Genomic DNA, 23,977 nt, shown 5'->3' on the forward strand with positions numbered 1-23,977 from the left:
GAATGGTCAATGATTTCCAAATGGCTAATAGCTGAATGCTTGGGTGGCTAAAATGATGATTTGGGGTTAATTTTTTGTATTTCAGAGGCTGTAATTTAATTTCATTCTGTTTAATTTTAGTACTAGAATAATGTTATTTGTCAGTATAGATTTTTAGTGTATTTTCAAATTATTCCATTTTGAAAGGGCTTTTGTACTATTTCAGTGTGAATTTTTCTCATATTGTTAGTGAGAAAAGCCAGGTATGAATCAGTACATATAGTATTATAAGAAATGGGAGAAATAAACACATTAATAATTGTATTTTTGCATAAAGGAGTTCTAGAAAGATATACATGAAACTAATAAAAAATGATTACTTTTGATGGAAGAAGGGGAATGAGATGGATGGAGGCAAGGGTGACAATGAGGCATTTGCCTGAATATCTTTTGGTATTGTTTTCATTTTTGAACCTTCATTTAGTTTTAATTTGTTCTCTCTTGTTCTAAATTCTTTGAGAATGGGCTAAGATGCTTCTACCGATACTGCCTTCTTTTTGTCATGATGCATTTTCCAGCTGTTTACTTTCCTCACTTTTGGCCTAATGACAATCTTCTTCACAGCCTTCTACGGTGGGTAGAAAAAGACAGCAGACCTGTTTATTTTTTCAAAGAAGTATCTGTGAAATCATAAGAAATTCTATTTAATTTAACCTTGAAAGTTATGTTGTACTTTATTTGCTTCGTTTCCCCCCTGAAAAACCAGAGCTAGCTTGAGACAAAATAGTTAAACAAGCTTTACAGTCAGATCTGGGTTGAAATCCGGGTTGTGTCATTTACTGGCTGTGTGGTCTTGGGCATGCCACTTTTCTGAGCCTCCAGTTCTTATGTAAAAAATAGAGATGCTGCTGATAGCGATCTCACTTCCTGTTTTAAGGATTAAATGAGAGAGCATATATAAAATTGCTAGTATATTGTTAGGTACTTATTAGTTTCCCAATGTTAGTTTGTGGTTGCTATTGACTGTTCTTCGTCAATGTATCCCAGTTTCACCCTGATTATTTTTCCAATTTACTCACTCAATTTTTAATTGCTTTCACTACTTTATCTAAATAATGGTGTTTTCTCTGATCCCACCACTAATTCGTCCTTATTGACTGTGGACGTTTTCTATCTCTCCTGAGGTATAATAGCAAATCTTTCCATAGATTAAAAAGCAGATGATCATAGTCCCTGGCTAAATTAACCCTAGAAAATTTGTGGCCATTTAACTTTTTAGGACACAACCTTTTGGTGTGAGTTTTGGCCTCACTCTCTAGTATGTTGTGCTTTCCTATCCTATTCATTTAGAATAATTCAGCAATTGAAGCAGCAGCCTAGACTTGAATTTGTTTACATAAATTAAGCATTCATTTGTTTTCTCCTAATGAATAAAATAGCTGTGGTAATATCTCTTGAGTAATAACATATTTGTAGAAAGATGATAAATTCAATATTAAAATTTAAAAGAATGTGAATTACCAGAGCTACAATGGAAAACTTATTCTTCATGTTTCCCTTGATGCTGCTGCATGTGTTATCTGGGCAGTTATGTCCAGCTTTAATATTGACTTCGTTTTTAAAAAGTTTGAATTACAGGTCCAAGAAATTCTAGAAAATGCATATCCTAAAATGTATGTCAGTGAATGGAGCTCCCAGGTATAAGAATTAACCGTTTTTGAAACTGGGCAATTTTATGTGCTCAAGGAATCCTCAGAATATCTTTTCACACCTCATTTATTTCCAAGCCATCTGAAACTAAAAATTCCACTGGCCCAAAATATAGTATACTTTTTTAAACTAGAGAAGTAAGAATGGTAAGCAGCTTTTGATTTGCATTCATACAACCTAAGTGCTCTGGATACGAGCTGTTCTTGAAGATATCTGTTCTTTCCAAGTTACTGTTTTTGTAGCACATATAATGATGCATGGATATTTATTCAGTGTGCATTATCTATAGTATACAAAATGTCTCGTGTTAGATAAGGTATAAATGATAGTGTGATTTTTTTTTTTTTTAGTGTGTGTTTGGTGATGAGAAAAACTCTAAAAGGAATTCTGAAAGTCTGATTTTTGAAAGTCACATGGTAATAACATTGGTTTCATTCATTTTCTCTTTAATAAGATAATTTTTTCCAGTAGGCACTTTAATTTGTGTAGTTTCCTTTGGATTATCAAAATGTTTCTCTGATAACTGGGGGGAAGAGGCAAAAAGAATTTACAGAATCTGAAAAAGAATTAAAAGGGAAAAAAGGTCTGAATTCCATACTTACTTAACAGCCCTTGTGTTAAAATGTTTAAAAATAAATAAATGTAACTGCTAAAGTAGAAAAAATATTACAAAACTAGTCATCCAGTATGAATGAGATCCTAAATAGCTTTTATACCTGCCTGAGCTAAACAAAATTGCGGAGTACAGTCTATAAATCCAAAAAGCCATTTTAACAGGGTCTGTATGGCTCAATATTAATTTGTTTGCTTCCTACATTTAGAAAAGATTGTTTTCTCTGTTTCACTAAAGATAAGTCCTCCTGAGTGGAGAGGAGGTAAAAAAAAAAAAAAAAGATAAGTCCTCCTGTCATGACAGGACATATAGAGCAGGTATAGACACGCATATTCTGGTGACTAGAAAATGAAAGAACCACAGAACTTTAGAAATGAAATTAAAGCTTCCAGCCCTCAGCCCTCAGCTTGAAACAATTATATGGTGTTAAGGGGAGATTAGTGTGCAGTGTTGGGAATCGTAAGCTATAAAAATTGATCTTCACTATTGTGATCCAGTATGACAAGTGATTGAAAGGGTTATGTTCCCTACTATTGAAGGAGGGAAATCAGTCCTGCTGGGGTTTGCTTAGATTTTCTTCTGTTTGCAAAGTTTCCTGCATCCTGTTATAAAATATTATGACCCTTTCCCCTACCTTTATGATGTGGTTTTCTTTTTTCTTTCCAAAAGAGTAAAAGAGAATGAAATGTTTCTTTACAACCTACCGTTCGGCTAGAAAGTAAGGGGCTTCCAACTACGCTTCATTACTACAGATACTCAATTATATGGAAGTAAATGAGTAAAATGTTATTAACTCTGATTCTACACAGTTAACTAAACATTTCTTTCACATTGTTTAAAATTGGGAGTTAACCAATTCTCATTTCCTATGTTTTTATCTCTGTTTTATTACTTTTACTGTTATTCAAATACAGATTTCTTTCACAGCCAATCCTGGCCTCCTTTTAAAGTCAAAATGCAGATTTTAGTTTGTTGTTTGAAATTCTAGTAAAAGTGTTTCTTTTCAATATATTGTCTTATAACTTCAAAAATTTGAATTCTCAGTTTTAATAACTTGAGTGTTTTAATTTTTAATTTGAGGTAAGAGAGTACATACAAACTAAGAGTTATGTATTAAAAGTGGAAAGTGTTGGTAAAGAAGGAAAATTGTCACATTTTAGGAATGTTTTTGCTTTCATTTCCAGAAGTGTATAATAAAAGAAAAATTTTATGAACAATTTTATGTACTTAGCATACAATTTATTTTATTCAGCATGTTTTAAATAAAGAGCCAGTTTTCCTTTCCCCTCTTTCCTTTAATTCTCTAGATTTACTCTCCCTCAGACTTCCAACACTATTTATCCCTAATAGAAGTGGAGCTTTCTTTTCTGAGGCTCCTTATAAATATATTTTTTTTTTCTTTTGAACTGTCTCATTTCTGCATTAGGCCTCACCCTTTACTTTTATTTTTGCATCTGTGCTGTGCTTACTTTTAAATAAAAAATTTAAATTATAATTACAAGCAGTTAAAATTGTAAATGGACAGATTTAACAGTTTTATGATGTGCATGAGTTTATATAAAAATTTGCCATATTTTAAAAATGTGTTAATGATTCTGGATATACAATTTAAAGAGAAGTGATAGTAACATAATATTACAGATTAGAGCTAAATATGTACATTTTTCCTTATTTTAATTTCTGTTTGGTTGCTCAGTGATTCCCTAGGAAAAAAACAAGTTGAATATTGCAGTAAATCTTAAGATAGTAACTTTGTACCTTTTTTTTAGAAAGAACATCTTGGTTTTTTTCACTGAAGAATTGAAGAACTGAAGAGTGTTGAATCTGCATTCAAAATGTAGCAGATTATCCTTTTGTTTATAATATTATGTATAGCCAAACTGTGGAGAATTGTTATCTGATTAAAACCCTTGTCTTCAGCTGAGAATCCATGCAAATGAGCTTTTCTTTTCTTTCTCCAAATCTTAGAGACATTATTCATAGACTTGCTTTTTCAAAACATTCCAGTCAGGAGGTTCTTTCCAAGGTTTAATTTCCATTCTCTGTGAGGTATATAAAACAAAGATTATTATTCTCATTTGATTTTGCCTGGGATTTTTCATAGCTAATAAATAACTGTAGTCTAGATCTCTTGATTTACTATCTAATGTCCTTAGCTTGTTGGTAGTTTCTGTTTTTAATGATAAGACATGATTCCCTGAATTTATTTTCATACTTACCCCAGAAATTTTGTCATTTAATAGGAATTCTTTGTACACAGTGATTGTCTTTCTATCATGTTGCTGACAATCTAGATGGAGAATGAGATTAGTTTACTTGCCCCATGTAAACACATTTTCAAACCTTACAATTTCACAACTCTTGTTGGTTAACAAATTAGGAAGAAAATCCAATTCCTAAGCTAAGCAATTAACCTTATTGGGGACATAAGCAATTCTAGTAAAACTTATTTATTCAGTGTTCTAATCATGATTGAGCTGAATTCGGTGGTCCTGTATCTTTATAATATCTGCTAATAGGTATATGTTTTATAGTTTTGATTCTAAGACATCTCTATTAAAAGACAATAATGTAATAAATTGATTACTCTAGTACAATTTTTATTTGGAAGAGTAGTAAGGCTCGGCCAGGCGTGGTGGGTCACGCCTGTTATCCTAGCACTCTGGGAGGCCGAGGCGGGAGGATTGTTGGAGGTCAGGAGTTCGAAACCAGCCTGAGCAAGACCCCGTCTCTACCAAAAATAGAAAGAAATTAATGGACCAACTAAAAATATATATAAAAAATTAGCCGGGCATGGTGGCACATGCCTATAGTCCCAGCTACTCAGGAGGCTGAGGCAGGAGGATCGCTTGAGCCCAGGAGATTGAGGTTGCTGTGAGCTAGGCTGACACCACGGCACTCTAGCCTGGGCAACGGAGTGAGACTCTGTCTCAAAAAACAAAACAAAAAAAGAGTAGTAAGGCTCTATACTTTTGATCTCTAATGTGCTAATGAGGTTTTCATTTTACAGCAGATTACTTTTCCGTAACAATTTCATAATTTTTCCTTTTACAGCCAAATGCTGAAATTTTTCCCATAAACCTTACATTCTGATGGCCTTGTAAATGAAAGGGAATCACTTTTGTGATCCAGAAATGTGACTTCACTGAAAGCAAACTATTTTTAGTATACCTTTGAATTGTATAACCTTCAAGCAAATTTTGGTGTAAATCTAATTATGCCAGTCATGCTCATGCCTTTGAACTGACTTTGTCATTGTTTACAGAAAGGCAAAAGCAGCCACTTCCAGGAATGGAAGTAGTAACTAGAAATATTAAATCTGTGTATTTAGAGCTTTCCACTTTCAAACTTTACAGCACTTATGTGTCTACTTTATGCTGAATATTACAAGCCATTTTGAGTGTAATCACTAGGCATTGGCTTTTGTTAGTGTAACTTTTCCCTGCAAACAATGCCAAGTGTTAAAATTGTTATGTTGCAGATTTGCCAAGGAAAAAGGTTTGAGAGTTGCCTTTTAAAAAGTAGTCTAGGAATATTGCCAAGATCTAATTTTAATTCCATATCCTCTAGTAGTATTTGGATTTTTATTATATCATGCTTGTAGTCTTACTCAACTTTTTTTTTTTTTTTTTGTGTTATATGTGTAACATGGACTTACTCAACTTTTAGAATGACTGGAGACTATAATATTGCCTTGATAATGAGAATATTTGGTAAGAAAACTACTAGACAGGTAGTTTTCCTTCACCATCAGTTTTATCGCTGCCATTTTATTGTTGGTCATTTCAGAAGTTTTTGAACATCAGACTAAGTTCTGTGAACATGAAATTATATGGTTTCGCTTTGCAGTGTCATCCAAGAGTATGTGATGTATATTTATGGAGAGTATATATATTAAGACATTTGTAATTCCTTAAAGTGTTTGTAATAAAACTAACATTTTTCTTAGGTTTAGAGATAAATAGTGGAAAGCTGCCCACAAACTGTTAAAGATTATGCCCTGTTGTAGGTGGCTCCAGAAGAATTTAAGACCAGCATTGGCCGTGTGAATGCATGTTTGAAAAAGTCTCTCCCAGTCAATGTGAAATGGCTGCTGTGTGGTTGTCTCTGCTGCTGTTGCACACTGGGTTGCAGCCTGTGGCCTGTTATTTGTCTCAACAAAAGAGTGAGTAATCATTTTATTATATAATAATAATAAGAGCTAACCTTTATGGAACACTTACTATGCACCAAAGACTCTTTCCAAGTACTTTACATGGTTTATTTAATTCTCATAACAATGTTATCCTTTTTGTAGAATTAAGGAAACTCAGGGACAGAGAAATCAAGTTATTTGTCCAACCTTTATCAATACTTTATCACTTAATATGGGTTCTCATCATTTTAAATAAATGCAATGTAAGTGAAGTACTTAAGTAATTATAAATGTAGATAGGCTACTTACACTTTTTATAAAACCTGAAGCCATGACTTAAGTTATTTCCAGGTTACAAGTATATGGGAGAGCTTCTTCTGATCCAAAGAAAGGCAGAAGTGATAATAACCTACAAAGTTTGGGGGAAAATCCTTAGTTTTGAACACATTACAATAACATTCTAACATGACATTACTAGTATGTCGTGGATTTAAGACTATTATCTTAATCTTGTCTTCTTTAAAATTTCATTTTAGTTTTTGGAATTCTTTTCCCCATTGGTAAGATATCTTTTAAAAATTTTAATTAAAGCCAATGAGGAAAATTAATTCATTTTTCCTAGTACCATATTAATGATTTCATTTAAACTTTTAAGTAATATTTAGCCCACTAAATCAGATTGAAAATTATAGTACCTTGTGGAGGAATAATTGGTGGCACAGTAGTTTCTTTAAGGCCACAAATATTCCCAAGAAGTACTCATTATTATTTTTCCTCTCCATCTTTTTCCTATCTTCTTTAATGTCTGTTTGAAAAAGACAAATAACAAAATACTGCCTATGAGTTTTTAATGGAAAAGTTAAGCATTTTATTGATTCCCTTGGTAAACACTAGTTGGTCAGAGCTTTACTTTAAATACAGCTTAGTTTATTGTTTGTCAAAGCATGTTCAATATTTTTGTATGGCTTTCTATCAGTAAAAAAAAAAGCTGACAGCATAAGTTCCTTTCCTTAACTGTTATATCTTACTTTTAAAAGTTATAATCTATAACTCCTACCTATCTCCATTATTTTAAAAGCTTCAATGCGAATTACTCATGATTTGGATTTCTCATCATGTAAATAGAGCTAACCTCAGTTACTTAAGAAGAGATTTTTTTATTTTAATGTTATCCATTATCTATCTTTTTTTCTGATGTCCTCTTTATGCTTTGCCTATTTGTAAATACTTCCACCAGAAGGCCTGAAATAGGGAGACCAGTTTTGTTTTTTTTTTTGATCATTTGATTTTACTATGAGCACTTCTAATAGAATATTCAGTGGAAAATAGGATAACACGGATGCTGTGATCTCTCCCTATTCTTCATTACTTTGGATAATTAAGAGTTCAAACTGAAATTGAGTTATCTGTGTATTCAAATTCCCTTATCTATCAATTTAAATAGTTTAATTAATATAGATTTGCAAACTATCATCCATGAGCCAAATCCAGCCCACTGTGTTGTTAAACATAGGAGTCAATTACCAACATTTAAAAATGGGAATATTTAAAATAAAATTTGGGATATCTAGTCTCTCATAAAATCTAAAGATCTGGCAATACTAGACTCACATGCCTATATTTTAGCAATTGGCTCTAGCTGAGTGGCGGCTGCTCCTTTTAAATAGAACAGTCTCTAGTTCACCATAGAACCTGCCTTGCTCTATTAGGCACTGTAGTCCACAGCCTCTGATTTTGTATATGCCATGTTGTCAACACTCTACTAGACAATGAAACATGAAGTACATGCTGATGAACTTGTTCAAAACACTGTCCTTTCTAGAGCCTCAGTCTCCTCACCTATAAAATTGGAGTAATACTACTTACTTTTAAAGAGGTTTTGATGATGAAGAGATTTAAGAGATTTAGCTTTTTTGTCTACATATAAAATAAAATAATTTAAGAATTTTATGCCTTCACTACTGCTTCCTAATTTGTAAAATAAGTTGTATAGACTATAATTTCTATAATAGTTTAATTGGAAGGATGATTAACATTCATAAAGTCCAAATCCCTTATTTTACAGGTGTGGAAACTGAGATCCAGAGAGGTGAAGTAACTTTCTTAGGGTCACGCAGGAAATAGCACAACCAGAAAAATAATCCTTACTTTTTTTTTGTTTCATTTTTGTCTCTAACACTGTATTTCCTTGACTACATCATATTTCTTTCATCAAATTTCCTGAGGTAAGAAACATTAGGATAAGTGGTATGATAAATAGTTGGCCCACTGGGTTTTAATTCTCTAGCATTGGTTGGAAAATTTTTTCATAGAGAACCAGATAGTAAATATTTTAGGTGTTGTGGGCCAGAGGTCTCTGTTGCAACTACACAGCTGTGCCATTATAGCGTGTAAACAGCTATAAATAATACATGAGTGAGCATTCCTGTGTTCTCATAAAACTTTATTTACAAAAACAGATAGTAGACCAGATGTGGCCTGTGGGCTATGGTTTGCCATCCTGCTCTAGCCATCTCTAATTGAGTATCTAGCTTTATAGAAGTCATGTCTCTGTTTAGCCACAAAATACAATGGAAATAATAGGATTATTCTGTCCTACATCAAAAAAGTTGCTATGTGAACTAATGATTGTAAAATGTTTCCAAGGAAAGAACTTCTATGTAAACAGTCTGCCTTATGAACTATATTATTAACCAGTAATAATTCATGGACTTTTTCTTTTTTAATTTCAAAATATTAAGGGAGTACAAATGTTTTTGGTTACATGGATCACTTTTGTAATGTTTGAGTCATAGCTGTAAGTGTGCCCATCTACCAAATAGTGTTCATTATACCTGTTAGGTAGGTTTTTCCCCCTCCCCTTTCCCCCTCCCCCTACATGATTTCCACTGAGTTTTACTTCCTTCTTTGCACATATGTGCTCATTGATTGGTTCCAGTTTAATAGCAATTACATGTAGTGTTTGTTTTTCTATTCACTAAATACATTACTTAGTATAATGGTTTCTACTTCCATCTAAATTATTGCAAAAGACATTAATTTGTCCTTTTTATGGCTCAGTAGTACTTCTTCATGTATATATACCACATTTTATTAATCCACTTATGAATTGGTGGGCACTTAGGTTGATTCCTCATCTTTGCAATTGTGAATTATGCTACAATAAACATTTGAGTGCAGGTGTCTTTGTGATAAAAAGATTTCTTTTCCTTTGGGTAGATACCAAAGTAGTGGGATTGCTGAATTGAATGGTAGTTCTACTTTTAGTTCTTTGAGGAATCTCCATACTGTTTTCCATAGAGGTTATACTAATTTGCAGTCCCACCAATAGTGTACAAGCATTCCTTTCTCTCTGCATTCCTGCCAGCATATATTGTTTTCAGAATTTTTAATAAAAGTCATTCTAACTGGGGTAAAGTGATAACTAATTATCATTTTAATTTTGCATTTCCCTGATAATTAGTGACATTGAGCATTTTTTCATATGTTTGCTGGCCATTTGTCTATCTTCTTTTGACAAGTTTCTGTTCATATCTTTTGCCAACTTGTTAATGGGGTAGTTTGTTTTTTTTTCTTGCTGACTTACTTGAGTTCTTTGTAGATTCGGCATATTGGCCATTTATCAGATATAAAGTTTGTGAATATATTCTCCAATTCTGTAGGTTGTCTGTTTGCTCTGTTGATTATTTCATTAGCTGTATAGAAGCTTTTTACTTTAATCAAATCCCATTTATTTATTTTTGTTGTTGCTATAATTTGTCTTTGGGGTCTTAGTCATAAATTCTTTCCCTAGGCTGATACCTACAAGAGTTTTCTCTACATTTTCTTCTAGAATTCTTATGGTTTCATGTCTTACTTTTAAGTTTTTTATCCATCTTGAATTAATTTTTGTAAGTGGTAACAGATAGGGGTCCTGTTTCCTTCTTCTGTATGTGGCTATCCAATTTTCCCAACACCATTTGTTGAATGGGGCTTGTCTTCTTCAATGTGTTGTCTGCTTTGTCAAAGATCAGTTGGTTGTAGGTAAATGGTTTTGTATCTGGGTTCTCTGTTCTGTTCCATTGGTCTGTCTCTATTTTTTACCAATACAATGCTATTTTGGTCACTATAGCCTTATAGTATAATTTAAAGTCTGGTAATGTGAAGCCTCCAAATTTGTTCTTTTTGCTTAAGATTGCTTTGGCTATTCAGGCTCTTTTCTGGTTCCAAATGAAGTGTAGAATTATTTTTTCTGGATCTCTGAAGTATGGTGTTGGTATTTTGATATTGATCGCATTGTATCTTTAGATTACATTAGGTAGTGTGGACATTTTAACAATATTGATTCTACCAGTCCATGAGCATGGTATGTTTTTCCATGTATTTGTGTCCTCTGCAATTTCTTTCCAAAGCATTTCATAGTTCTCCTTTAGAGATCTTTCACCTCCATGGTTAAGTATATTCCTAGATATTTTATTTGCTTTGTAAGTGTTTTGAATAGTATTTAATCTTTGATTTGACTCTCAGTTTGACTGTTATTGGGATATAGAAATGCTACTGATTTATGTACATTGATTTTGTAACCTGAGACTTTGCCGAATTTATTTATCAATTCCATGAGTCTCTTGGTGGAGTCTTTAGGATTTTCTAGATACAAGATCATATTGTCAGTGAAAAGCAATAGCTTGGCCTCCTCTATCCCTTATTTGGATACCCTTCATTTCTTTCTCTGGCCTGATCACTCTGGCTAGGACTTCTAGCACTCTATTGAAGAGAAGTGGTGACAGTGGGCATGTTTGTCTTGTCAGTTTTTAAGGGGAATGTTTTCAATTTTTCCCCATTTGGCATGATGTTGGCTGTGGGTTTGTCATATATGACTTTTTAAATTTTGAGATATATTCCTTCTGTGCCTAGTTTGTTGAGGGTTTTTATCACAAAAGGTTGTTGGATTTTGTCGAATGCTTTTTCTGCATCTATTGAGATGATCATACGGTCTTTTGCTTCTGTTTATGTGGTGAATCACATTTATTGATTTCCATATGTTGAGCCATGCTTGTATCTGAGGTATGAACACCGCTTATTCATGGTGGATTATGTTTTTGATGTACTGTTGAATTCAGTTTGCTAGTATTTTATTGAAGATTTTTGCATCTGTAATTCATAAGGGATATTGGTCTGTAGTTTTCTTTTTTTGTTGTTGTTGTGTCTTTTCTTGGCTTTGTATCAAGGTAATAATGGCTTTGTAGAATTAGTTGGGGAGAATTCTCTCCTTCTTAATTTTATGGAATAATTTCTGTAGCATGGGCACCAGCTCTTCTTTGTAGGTCTGGTAGAATTTGGCTGTGAATCCATCTGATCCAGGGCTTTTTTGTTGCTGTGGGAGGTTTTTTATTACTGCTTTGATCTCACTGCTCTTCATTCATCTATTCAGGAATTCTATTTCTTCTTCATTGAAGTTTCAGAGGTTGTATGTTTCCAGAAATTTGTCCATTTCCTTTACATTTTAAAGTTTATGTGTGTAGAGATTTTCATTCCTGATTGAGGTTATTTGGGTCCTTTCTCTTCTATTCCTGCTTAATCTGTCAAGAGATCTGTCAATTGTGTTTATCTTTTCAAGGAACCAACTTTTTGTTCCATTGATTCTTTTTTTTTTTGCTAGAGTGAGTGCCGTGGCGTCAGCCTAGCTCACAGCAACGTCAATCTCCTGGGCTCAGCGATCCTACTGCCTCAGCCTCCCGAGTAGCTGGGACTACAGGCATGCGCCACCATGCCCGGCTAATTTTTTGTATAAATATTTTTAGTTGGTCAATTAATTTCTTTCTATTTTTGGTAGAGACGGGGTCTCGCTCAGGCTGGTTTCGAACTCCTGACCTTGAGCAATCCGCCCGCCTCGGCCTCCCAAAGTGCTAGGATTACAGGCATGAGCCACCACGCCCGGCCTTCATTGATTCTTTGTATTATTTTTTTTGTCTTCCATTTCATTTAGTTTTGGTCTGACCTTTGTTCTTTCTTTTCTTCTGCCAGCTTATGTAGTGAGAGATAAATAGTTCTGCCAAGAGTAAAGCAAATTACCTATTATATCTGTATAATTTAGGCCTTTCATTCATGCTTTTCACAAAATACATTCTATGCTCTTAGCAAATACAGCATGCATAAAGCTAGTGCAGAGTGTATTATAACTTGGTTAATAGCATATTTTTTATCATCTTTGAACCTATTAATATTAGCATTGAACTTGAGTCATTTGGTTACAGCTATATATAAGAAAATGATGCTTGTGACATATAAGTACTAAAAGCTGATAAATTTGCTTCCTTTGTTTTTTGTATTTGTGGTAAGTTTTACTGTCTAACATGTAGGCTTTTATCTGCTTTGCAAAGTATAATGGTTGGTATTGAGACAACCTTGATACTTTTCTCAGTTTGAGAGTTATACATCTAGTTTTTAAAAATACTTTATTGAGAAATAATTTAGATAACATAGTTTAATCATATTAAGAGGACAATTTATTAAATTTTAATATACTTATAGAGTCATGCAACCATCTCTGTGATCTAATTTTAGAATATTTTCTTCATCCTAAAAGGAAACTTTATGACCATTTTTAGTCACTCCCCATTTCATCCTAATCTCCCCAGCCCAAAGAAACCACCAATCTACTTTCTCTCTTATAGTTGCATTTTTTTATTATTATGAGTACAAAATAGTTATATATCTTTATAGAGTACATGTGATATTTTGAAACAGGCATATAATGTGAATTAATCAAATCAGGGTAATTGGGGTATCCATCATGTCAGGCATTTATCACTTCTTTGTGTTAGGAACATTCCAGTTCTACTGTTTTAATTATTTTAAAGTATACCCTAACTTATTCTTGATTATAGTCACCTTATTGTACTATCAAATATTTTTCATTCTATCTGACTATATTTTTGTACCCATTAACCATCCCCACTTTAGCTCTCCCTATCTGATACATTTCCCAGCCTCTGGTAACCATCATCCTGCTCTCTGTCTCCCGGAGATCAGTTGTTTTGAATACTTAGCTCACACATGTGAGCGAGAACATGCAAGATTTGTCTTTCTGTGCTCGGCTTATTTCACTTAATGTAATGTTCTCAAGTTCCATCCATGTTGTTGCACATGGCAGGATTTTATTCTTTTATGTGACTGTATAATATTCCATTCTGTATATGTACCACAATTTCTTTATCCATTCATCCGTAGATGGACAAGTAGGCTGATTCCAAATATTGGCTATTGTGAATAGTGCTGCAATAAGCATGGAGGTATGGATATCTTTTCAATACAGTGAATTCCCTTCTTTTGGATATATACCTAGCAGTGGAATTGCTAGGTCATACGGTAGTTCTATTTTTAGTTTTTTGAGGAACTTCCATATTGTTCTCCATAGTGTGCCCTATTTTACATTCCCACCAACAGTGTACAAGGGTCCCCCTTTTTCTACATCCTCATCAGCATTCATTATTGCCTGGTTTTTTTTTACAAAAAGCCATTTTAACTGTGGTAAGATGGTATCTCATTGCAGTTTTAATTTGTGTTTCTCTTATGACTAATGATGTTGAGCACTTTTTCATATACCTGAGCATCCAAATTGGAAAAGAAGTCAAATTATCCTTGTTTGTAGATGATATGATCTTATATCTAGAGAAACCTACAAACTCCACCAAAAAAACTATTAGAACTGATAAACAATTTCAGCAAAGTTGCAGGATACAAAATCAGCATACAAAAATCAGTAGCATTTCTATATGCCAACATTAAACAATCTGAAAAAGAAACTAAGAAAATAATCCCATTTATAACACTTACAAATAAAAAAAAATACCTCGGAATAAACTTAACCAAAAAAGTGAAAGATCTCTATAAGGAAAACTATAAAACATTGATGAAAGAAATTGGAAAGGACACCAAAAAACGGAAAGAAATTCCATGATCATTGATTGAAAGAATCAATATTGTTAAAATATCCCTACTACCCAAAGCAGTCTGCAGATTCAGTACAATCCCCTTCAAAATACCAATGGGATTTTTCACAGAAATTGAAAAAATAATCCTAAAATTTATATGGAACCACAAAAGACACAGAATAGCCAAAGCCATCCTGAACAAAAAGAACAAAACTAGAGGAATCACATTACCTGACTTCAAATTGTACTATAGATCTCTAGTAGCAAAAACAGCATGGTATTGGCATAAAAGAGACACATAGACCAATGGGACAGAATGGAAAACTCAGAAATAAATCCACGCATCTATAGTGAACTTATCTTCAACAAAGGTACCAAGGACATACAGTGGAGAAAGGATAGTCTCTTCAATAAATGGTGCTGGGAAAACTTCATGTCATTATATGGAAGAATGAAACTAGCCACTTATCTCTCCCCATATACAAAAATCAAATCAAAATGGATTAAAGACATAAATCTAAAACCTGAAACTATAAAACTGCTAAAAGAAAACATTGGAGAAAGGCTTCAAGACATTTGTGGGGCAAGGACTTCTTGAATAATGTCCCCAAAGCACAGGCAACCAAAGCAAAATTAGACAAATGGGATCACATCAACCTAAAAAGCTTCTGCACAGCAAAGGAAATAATCAACAAAGTGAAGAGACAACCCATACAATAGGAGAAAATATTTGCAAACTACCCATCTGACAAGGGATTAATACTAGAATATATGACAAGCTCCATGAACTAAATAGGAAAAAATTAAATAATCCAATTTAAAATGGGCAAAAGATCTGAATAGACATTTCTCAAAAGAAGACATGCAAGTAGCCAACAGATTTATTTGCATTTCAGTGCATTTCATGTATTGCAGCCATACAATATGTATTTTTATGGCTAGCTTTTGAGACTGAGCATAATAATTTTTATTGTAGGAAAATGTACATGACATAAAATTTGCCATTTAAGCAATTTAAAGTATATAATTTAGTGGCTTTAAGTACATTGGCAGTGCTATGCTAGTATCACCACTATCTAGCTTCAGAACTCTTTCAACACCTGCAAGGCATCACCTTAATACCCACGCAACCATCACCATGGTTGCATGTCACTCCTTATTTCCCTTACCTTCTGGAAGTTAAGGAGCATTCTCTCTGCTGTTTTTCAAAACAGTTTAAGAAGCATTGGTATTAACTCTTTTGTAAATATTTGGGAGAATTTACCAATGAAGCCATCTAGTCTTGGGATTTTTTTTTTCTTAGAAGGTTTCCAGTTACTCATTCAATCCCTTTACTTGTTACAGGTCTATTCAGATGTTCTGTTTCATTTTTTTTTACTATTTATGTTAACATTGGTAGCTATATCATAACAATTTTATTTTATTTATTTTTAATCTCTTGTAATTTTTTTTATTTCGGCATATTACAGGGCTACAATGTTTAGGTTACGTATTTGGCCCTTGCCCCACCCGAGTCAGAGCTTCAAGCCTGTCCATCCCCCAGATGGTGCACACCACACCAATTAGGTGTGTATATACCCATCCCCTCCTCCCCCCTCCCATCTGCCTGACACCTGATGAATGTTATTACTATATGTGCACTTAAGTGTTGAACAGTTAATACCAATTTGAAGATGAATACATGTGGTCCTTCTTTTTCCATTCCTGGGATACTTCACATAGTATAACGAGTTCCAGCTCTATCCAGGATAATACAAGAGGTGCTATATCACTATTCTTTTTGTGGCTGAGTAGAACTCCATGATACACATATACCACATTTTATTAATTCATTCATGTATTCATGGGTACTTGAGTTGTTTTCACATCTTTGCAATTGTGAATTGTGCTACTACAAACAGATATCTTTTATATAGAATATCTTTTGTTCTTTTGAGTAGATGCCCAGTAATGGGATTGCAGGATCAAATGGTAGTTCTACTTGTATCCATTTGAGGTGTCGCCATGTTGCTTTGCACAGAGGTTGTACTAGTTTGCAGTCCCACCAGCAGTGTATGTGTGTTCCTAATTCTCTGCATCCATGCCAACACTTATTGTTTCAGGACTTTTTGGTAAAGGTCATTCTCACTGGAGATAACTGATATCTCATGATGATTTTGATTGGCATTTCCCTGATTATTAGAATATTGAGCATTTCTTCATATGTTTGTTAGCCATTAGTCTATCTTCTTTTGAAAAGTTTCTGTTCATGTCCTTTGCCCACTTTTTGATGGAGTTTGAGTTTTTCGTACTGATCTTCATGAATTCTATATAGATTCTAGTTATCAGCCGTTTATTGAATGTGTAACATGCAAATATTTTCTCCCATTCTGTAGGTTGTCTATTTGCTCTTGTGATAGTTTCCTTGGCTCTGCAGAGCTTTTTAATTCATTTTTGTTGTTCCTATGCTTGCCTTTGGGGTCTTCTTCATAAATTCTTTGCCTAGGCCAATATCTATAACAGTTTTTCCAACATTTTCTTCTAGAATTCTTATAGTTTCATGCCTTAGGTTTAAGTCTGTTGCCCACCATGAGTTAATTTTTGTGAGACGTAAAAGGTGTGCATCCTGTTTTAATCTTCTACATATGGCTATCCAGTTTTCCCAGCACTATTTATTGAATAAGGATTCTTTTTCCCAGTGTATGTTTTTGTCTGCTTTGTCAAAGATTAGATGGCTATATGGGGATGGTTTTATATCTGGGTTCTTTGCTCTATGTCTCTGTTCTTGTGCCAATAAAATGCTGTTTTAGTTACTGCAGCTTTGTAGTATATAGATAGAAGTCTAGTAATTTTTTTTTTTTTTTGCCTCCTAACCTTGCCAGATCAAGATGTGGATGTCAGTCACAGGCATCAAAGGGAGAGAGGGCACAGAATGAATTCCATCAAGCCACAATTTGGCCACCTAGCTCGCCCTGGGAAATATCAGAGAGATTTCAGTTTGAACTGAGTAAAAGGACGAGTTGAAAAGTCTAGTAAATTGATGCCTCCCAATTTGTTCTTTTTGCTTAAGATAGTTTTTGCTTTGTGGGGTCTTCTCTGGTTCCATAAGAGTCATAGAATTATTTTTTCTATATCTATATCCTTAGTTAAATGTATTCCTAGATATTTTATTTTCTTTGTTGCTATTGTGAAGGGTATTGAACCCTTGATTTGGTGACTGTTGTTGGTGTATAGGAATGCTTATGATTTCTGTACATTGATTTTGTAACCTAAGACTTTACTGAATTTATCAATTCCAATAGTCTCATGGCAGAATCTTTGGCGTTTTCTAGATATAAGTTCATATCATCAGCAAAGAGTCATAGTTTGACCTCTTCTGTCTCCATTTGGATACCCTTGATTTCCTTCTCTTGTCTGATTGCTCTGGCTAGGATTTCCAGCATGATATTGAATAGAAGCAGTGATAAAGGGCAACCTTGTCTGGTTCCAGTTCTAAGTGGGAATGCTTTCAATTTTTCCCCATTCAGTATGATGTTGGCAGTGGGTTTGTCATGTATGGCTTGTATCATTTTTAGATAAGTCCCATCTATGCCTATTTTGTTAAGCGTTCTTATCATAAAAGGGTGTAGAATTTTGTCAAATGCTTTTTCTCCATCTACTGAGAGGATCATATGGTCTTAATTTTGCTTCTGTTTATGTGGTGAATTACATTTATAGATTTGTATGTTGAACCATTTCTGCATCTCTACGATGAAGCCCACGTGGTCATGATAGATTAATTTTTGATAGTCACCTGAATTCAGTTTGCTAGGATTGGGTTGAGTTTTTTTGCATCTCCATTCATAAGGGATATTGGTTTTGTTGATTTTTTTTCCACATATTTTGTGTGTCTGTTGTTAGTTGTAACTAACAGGTAACATGTGTGTTTATAATTGTTGTTTCTTCTTGATAGACATATCCTTTTATCAGTATATATTGTTATGGACTGAATTTCTTCCTCACTCCTCACCCTCTCCTCTCTCCCCCTTCTTTTCTCTCCCGCCCGTATTCCCCTTCCCTCCTCCTCTCCTTCTCCCCACTATGTGAAAGTATAGCAAGATGGCAGCTGTCTACAAGCCAGGAAAAGGGCCCTTACCAGATCCTGACTATGTTGGAACCATGGTCTTGGATTTCCCAGCCTTCAGAACTGTGAGAAATAAATATATTTTTTAAGCCACCTAGTCTATGGTATTTTGTTCTAGCAGCCTGAGCAAACTAAGACACATAGACACACACACATACACACACACACACACACTGATCCTCTTTTTATTTTGTACCTTTATAATATTTAAAGTCTATTTTGTCTGATGGTATAGCCACCTCAGCTCCTTTTTGGTTGCTGTTTACATAGAATATCTTATTCCATCTTTTCACCTTTCAGCCTATTAATATCTGTGTCTTAATGCTTAAGTTGGGGCTTTAAAAAAACAACAACAAAAAAAATATCTGTGTCTTTAAATATAAATGAGTTTCATGTGGACAACATATAGATGGATCATGTTTTTTAATCCATTTCCATATCTCTACCTTTAATCTATTTACATTTTAAATCATTGATGATAATTTATTAGCTTGCTAGAGCTGCTGTCACAAAGTACCATGGACTAGGTGGCTTAACCAACAGAAATGTATTTCCCTACAGTTCTGGAAGCTAGAAATCTGAGATCAGGGTGTCAGGAGGGGAGGGTTGTTTTTTCTGAGACCTCTCTCCTTAGCTTGGAGGTGTCTTCTCCCTGTGTCTTCAAATAGTCTTCCCTCTATGCATGTCTGTATCTTAATCTCCTCCTCTTTTAAGAACGCTAGTCATATTCGATTAGTGCACTCCCTAAACACCTCATTTAAATACCCTAATTACCTCTTTAAATACCCTATTTCCAAATATAGTCACATTGTAAGGTACTAGGGGTTGTGACTTCAAGACATGAATTTTGAGAGAGTATAATTTGGCCTATAACACATAAAGAAGACTTACTTTTGCTATTCTGATATTGTTTCCTGTATCATATCTTTTTTTATTCCTCAATTTATTTTGTTTAATTGAGTTTTGTAGTGTGCTGTATACCTTCTCATTTCCTTTTCTGTATATTTTTTAGTTATGTTCTTAGTTGTTACAGTTAACATTTTAACACATTGCCACACTAGAAAAAAAATTTCCTTGGGGCCATAGTGTTTTATTAGGAAAATAGAATAAAAACTTCAAAAACTAAATGATCCTTTCTAATTTAATAAAAAATGTGTTATTTTTTATTATTTTCTATGTGTGAGTTATATGCAAGTTGAAAAATAGTTCTCACAGCTCCCAAGTTGAAGAGACATGTGAGTTACATATGCATCATGAGGCCCCAGGCTCAAAACTAGCATGACTTAAATATAACTCACATGGCAGTTAATGTGTTAAACTTATAACACACTAGTTTGAATTAATACCACCTTAGCTTCAGTAGTATACGAACATTACTACATAGCTTTGTACTTTCCTCTTTATGTTGTTATTATCACAAATTGCATCTTATATTTTGTGAGCCCATTAATATAGATTTATAATTATCGTTTTGTGCATTTGTCTTTTAAGTCATGTGGAATAAAATAGGAAGTTCCAAACCAAAAATTTAGCAGTATTGGCTTTTTATATACTTACGTAGTTTTACCATTGTTCTTTATTTCATCATATGACTTGAATTATTGTTTAGTGTCCTTTCATTTCAGTCTGAAGGTCTGTCTGTAGAATTTCTCACAGATGGTTGTAATAATCATGAACTCTCTCAGTCCTTGCTTGTCTGGGAATTTCTTAATTTTTACTTTTCTTTTCTTTTTTTTTTTTTTTTTTTTTTTTTTTTGAGACAGAGTCTCTCTCTGTTGCCCAGGCTAGAGTGAGTGCCATGGCGTCAGCCTAGCTCACAGCAACCTCAGTCTCCTGGGCTCAAGCAATCCTTCTGCCTCAGCCTCCCGAGTAGCTGGGACTACAGGCATGTGCCACTATGTCCGGCTGATTTTTTCTATATATATTAGTTGGCCAATTAATTTCTTTCTATTTATAGTAGAGACGGGGTCTCGCTCTTGCTCAGGCTGGTTTTGAACTCCTGACCTCGAGCAATCCTCCCGCCTCGGCCTCCCAGAGTGCTAGGATTACAGGCGTGAGCCACCGCGCCCGGCCAATTTTTACTTTTCTTAAAGGACAATTTTGCTAGGTATAAAATTTTTGGTTGATAATTACTCTTTTAGCACTTTAAATACTGAATGTCATTCCACTGTTTCTGACCTTCATGATCTCTGATGTGAAATTAGCTATTAATTTCATTAAGTATCCTTTGTACTTAACAAATCATTTCTGTTTTAACTGCTTTTAAAATTTTTACTTTCAACAGTTTGATTATAATTTGTCTTGGTATGATTCAGTGTGAGTTTATCCCACTTGGAACTTATTTGGCTTCATGGACTTTTCTTTTTATCTGTGTATAAATTCAAATAAATGTCTGTGTCACTTGGTTTCATCCTGAAGAACTTCCTTCAGTATTTCTCATAAGGTGGGTCTACAGGCAACAGATGCTCTCAGTTTTTATCTAGGAAAGTCTTTATTTTGTTTTCACTTTTTTATATGTAATGTTTTAATTAGTAGATTTTTTGAACAACTTTAGGTTTAGGTTTATAGGAATAAAATGAGCAAAATATACAGAGTTTCCATAAACTCCCTCATTCAATACCAATCTCCCCTACTATTAGCATCTTGCATTAGTGTGCTACAGTTGTTATAATTGATGATCCAATGTTTATATAGTAGAGTTAATTAAAGTCCATGGTTGGTATTAGGGTTCTACATTCTGTCAATTTTGGCAAATGGATAATGACATATATCCATTATTTATAATATCATACAGAATAGTAGATTCTTGGCCCTAAAAATCCACTATTCTACACCTATTCGTCCTACCCTCCCACCCTCAAACCCTGAGCAATCACTAAACTTCTTATTGTCTCCATAGACTTGCCTTTTCCAGAATTCCATATAGTTGGAATTATACAGGATATATTCAGATTGGCTTCTTTTACTTACCAATATGCATTTATTGTCCTTTCATTTCAGTGTAAAGGTCTCTCTTTAGAATTTCTCACAGGCAGTTCTAATAGTCATGAACTCCCTCAGCCCTTGCTTGGCTGGGAATTTCTTAATTTTCACTCTTTTTAAAGGATAATTTTGCTAGGTATAAAATTTTTGGTTGACAATTATTCTTTCAGCACTTTAAAAACAGTATGTCATCCCACTGTCTCTGATCTTCATGGTCTGACCTTCATGTCTTTTTGTGGCTTGATAGTTTCTTTTTATCACTAAATAATATTTAATTGTTGGGATGTACTGAAGTTTGTTTATTCATATATTGAAGGGCATCTTGGTTGCTTCTATGGTTTGGCAATCATAAATAAGACTGTTATAAATGTTGAAGTACAAGATTTTGAGTGGGGAGTTTCTGATGATTGGATCATATGGTAAGAGTATGTTTAATTTTATAAGAAACTGCCAAACTATCTTCCAAAGTGGCTGTACTATTTTGCATCCCTACTGGCAATGAATAAGACTTTTTTTTTTTTTGAGACAGAGTCTCGCTTTGTTGCCCAGGCTAGAGTGAGTGCTATGGCATCAGCCTAGCTCACAGCAACCTTAATCTCCTGGGCTCAAGCAGTCCTTCTGCCTCAGCCTCCCAAGTAGCTGGGACTACAGGCATGCACCACCATGGCCGGCTAATTTTTTCTATATATATTAGTTGGCCAATTAATTTCTTTCTATTTATAGTAGAGACGGGGTCTCGCTCTTGCTCAGGCTGGTTTCGAACTCCTGACCTCAAGCAATCCTCCCGCCTCAGCCTCCCAGAGTGTTAGGATTATAGGCGTGAGCCACCGCGCCAGGCCAAGAATAAGACTTTTTGTTGCCCCACATCCTCACCAACATTTGGTGTTTTCAGTGTTATGGATTTTGACCATTCTAAGAAGTGTATAGTTATATCTCACTATTGTTTTAATTTTCAGTTGTGCAAAATCATGATATTGAGCAGATTTTATAAGCTTATTTGCCATCTGTATATCTTCTTTGGAGAGGTTTCTGTTCAAGCCTATGTCCCCTATGCCCATTTTTTGTGGAATCAGTACAGGATGGTTCCTGAAGGAAAAGAGGGCTGAGTGCCCTCCAAGTCACCCTTTCTCACCCATTTCTCGAGGAACCATAGCAGGGTGGGATCTGAGGTACCTATGCCCACTTTTTAGTTGGATTGTTTATGTTTTTATTGTTGAGTTTTTTAAAGAGTTATTTGTATACTTTGGATACCAGTCTTCTATAGGAAGAATATTTGCAAATATTTTCTCACAGTCTGTGGTTTGTCTTTATATTCTCTTAATAGTGTCTTTTGAAGAACAGAAAATTTTGATTTTAATGAATTCCAGCTCACCAATTTTTTCTTTTATGCATTGTGCTTTTTGGTGCTATATTTAAGAATCCATTGCCAAACCCAAGCTCTCCTAGATTTTGTTAGAGCATATTCTAGGAGTTTTATAATGTTGCATTTTATAAGTAGGTCTGTGATCTATATTGAATATTTTATTGTGAAAGGTCTAAGGCTTGTGAATTGATTCACTTTTTTCATGTGGATGTCTAGTTGTATCAGCACCATTTGTTGAAAAAACTATCCTTTTTCCATTGACTTGCCTTTAATCATTTGTCAAAGATCAGAAGACTGTATTTGTGTGGGTCTATTTCTGGCCTCTCTATTCTGTTCCATTGATTAACTAATCAGTTATTTGAACAATACCACACTATCTTGATTACTGTAGCTTTGTAGTAAGTCTTGAAACCAGGTAGTATTGTTAGAGTAGGAAACTAGGAGACAGGTCTGAGACTGGATGCAGGTGCTTGGAGATCAGGTGCAGGTATTAAACAGCTCTTAAGCAGAAGCTAACTAGAGGGACTGACAACCACAGACAAGAACTGGCCCCAACTGGCATGTCAATTATCTCTGCCTCCTTATGTGAACTTTGGCTAATTACGATATAATTCACATTGTGGTTTTAAAATTTCTTTGCTTTTGAAGTCACCATGATAGTTCCAATACAGCCATATAAAGTCTGAAAATGGGAGGAGACTCAATTCTAGGAATTACTACTCAAAATTTTAGTAAAAAGCTAACCCATTAGCCATGAATATTCCTCCCCTCAATTAGTAAGACTAGAAAATATCTAATACCACTTCCTCTCAGTGCAGCTGCTCTTTTCAAGCCTGCCTGTTCTCTTTTCTGAGAGTATACTTTTGCTTTTAAAAGAGGATTTGCTTGCTTGGCTAATGGGGTGTGTCTTGAAATTCTTGTCTGCAACATACACCAAGAACTTGGAACAACCTCCGCTTGTAGGCCAGTGACAGTCTCAGTCCTCTGAATTTGTTCTCCTTAACTGTTTTATTGACTATTCTGAATCTTTTGCCTTTGCCTATAAACATTATAATTAGTTTGTTAATATTCCCAAAAACAACTTGCTGGGATTTTGATTGAATTTGCATGTAATCTGTAGCCTAAGTTGGGAAGAACAGACATCTTGACAATACTATTTTTATTTCAGCATATTTTGGGA

General features: G+C 34.3%; 1 protein-coding gene across 2 annotated transcripts in view; it reads left to right on the forward strand.

Moving 5' to 3' along the window:
- Window positions 1–23,977, forward strand: part of CHIC1 (cysteine rich hydrophobic domain 1) — a 62,025-nt gene that overhangs the window by 12,430 nt on the left and 25,618 nt on the right. For both annotated transcript variants that reach the window (XM_012756093.2, XM_075999464.1), the window contains exon 3: window positions 6,312–6,467. In XM_012756093.2, coding sequence (XP_012611547.2) covers window positions 6,312–6,467 — 156 coding nt within the window. The remainder of the gene's footprint in view (window positions 1–6,311; window positions 6,468–23,977) is intronic.

The sequence above is a fragment of the Microcebus murinus genome, chromosome X (genome assembly GCF_040939455.1).
Source record: "Microcebus murinus isolate Inina chromosome X, M.murinus_Inina_mat1.0, whole genome shotgun sequence".
NCBI classification, from domain to species: domain Eukaryota; kingdom Metazoa; phylum Chordata; class Mammalia; order Primates; family Cheirogaleidae; genus Microcebus; species Microcebus murinus.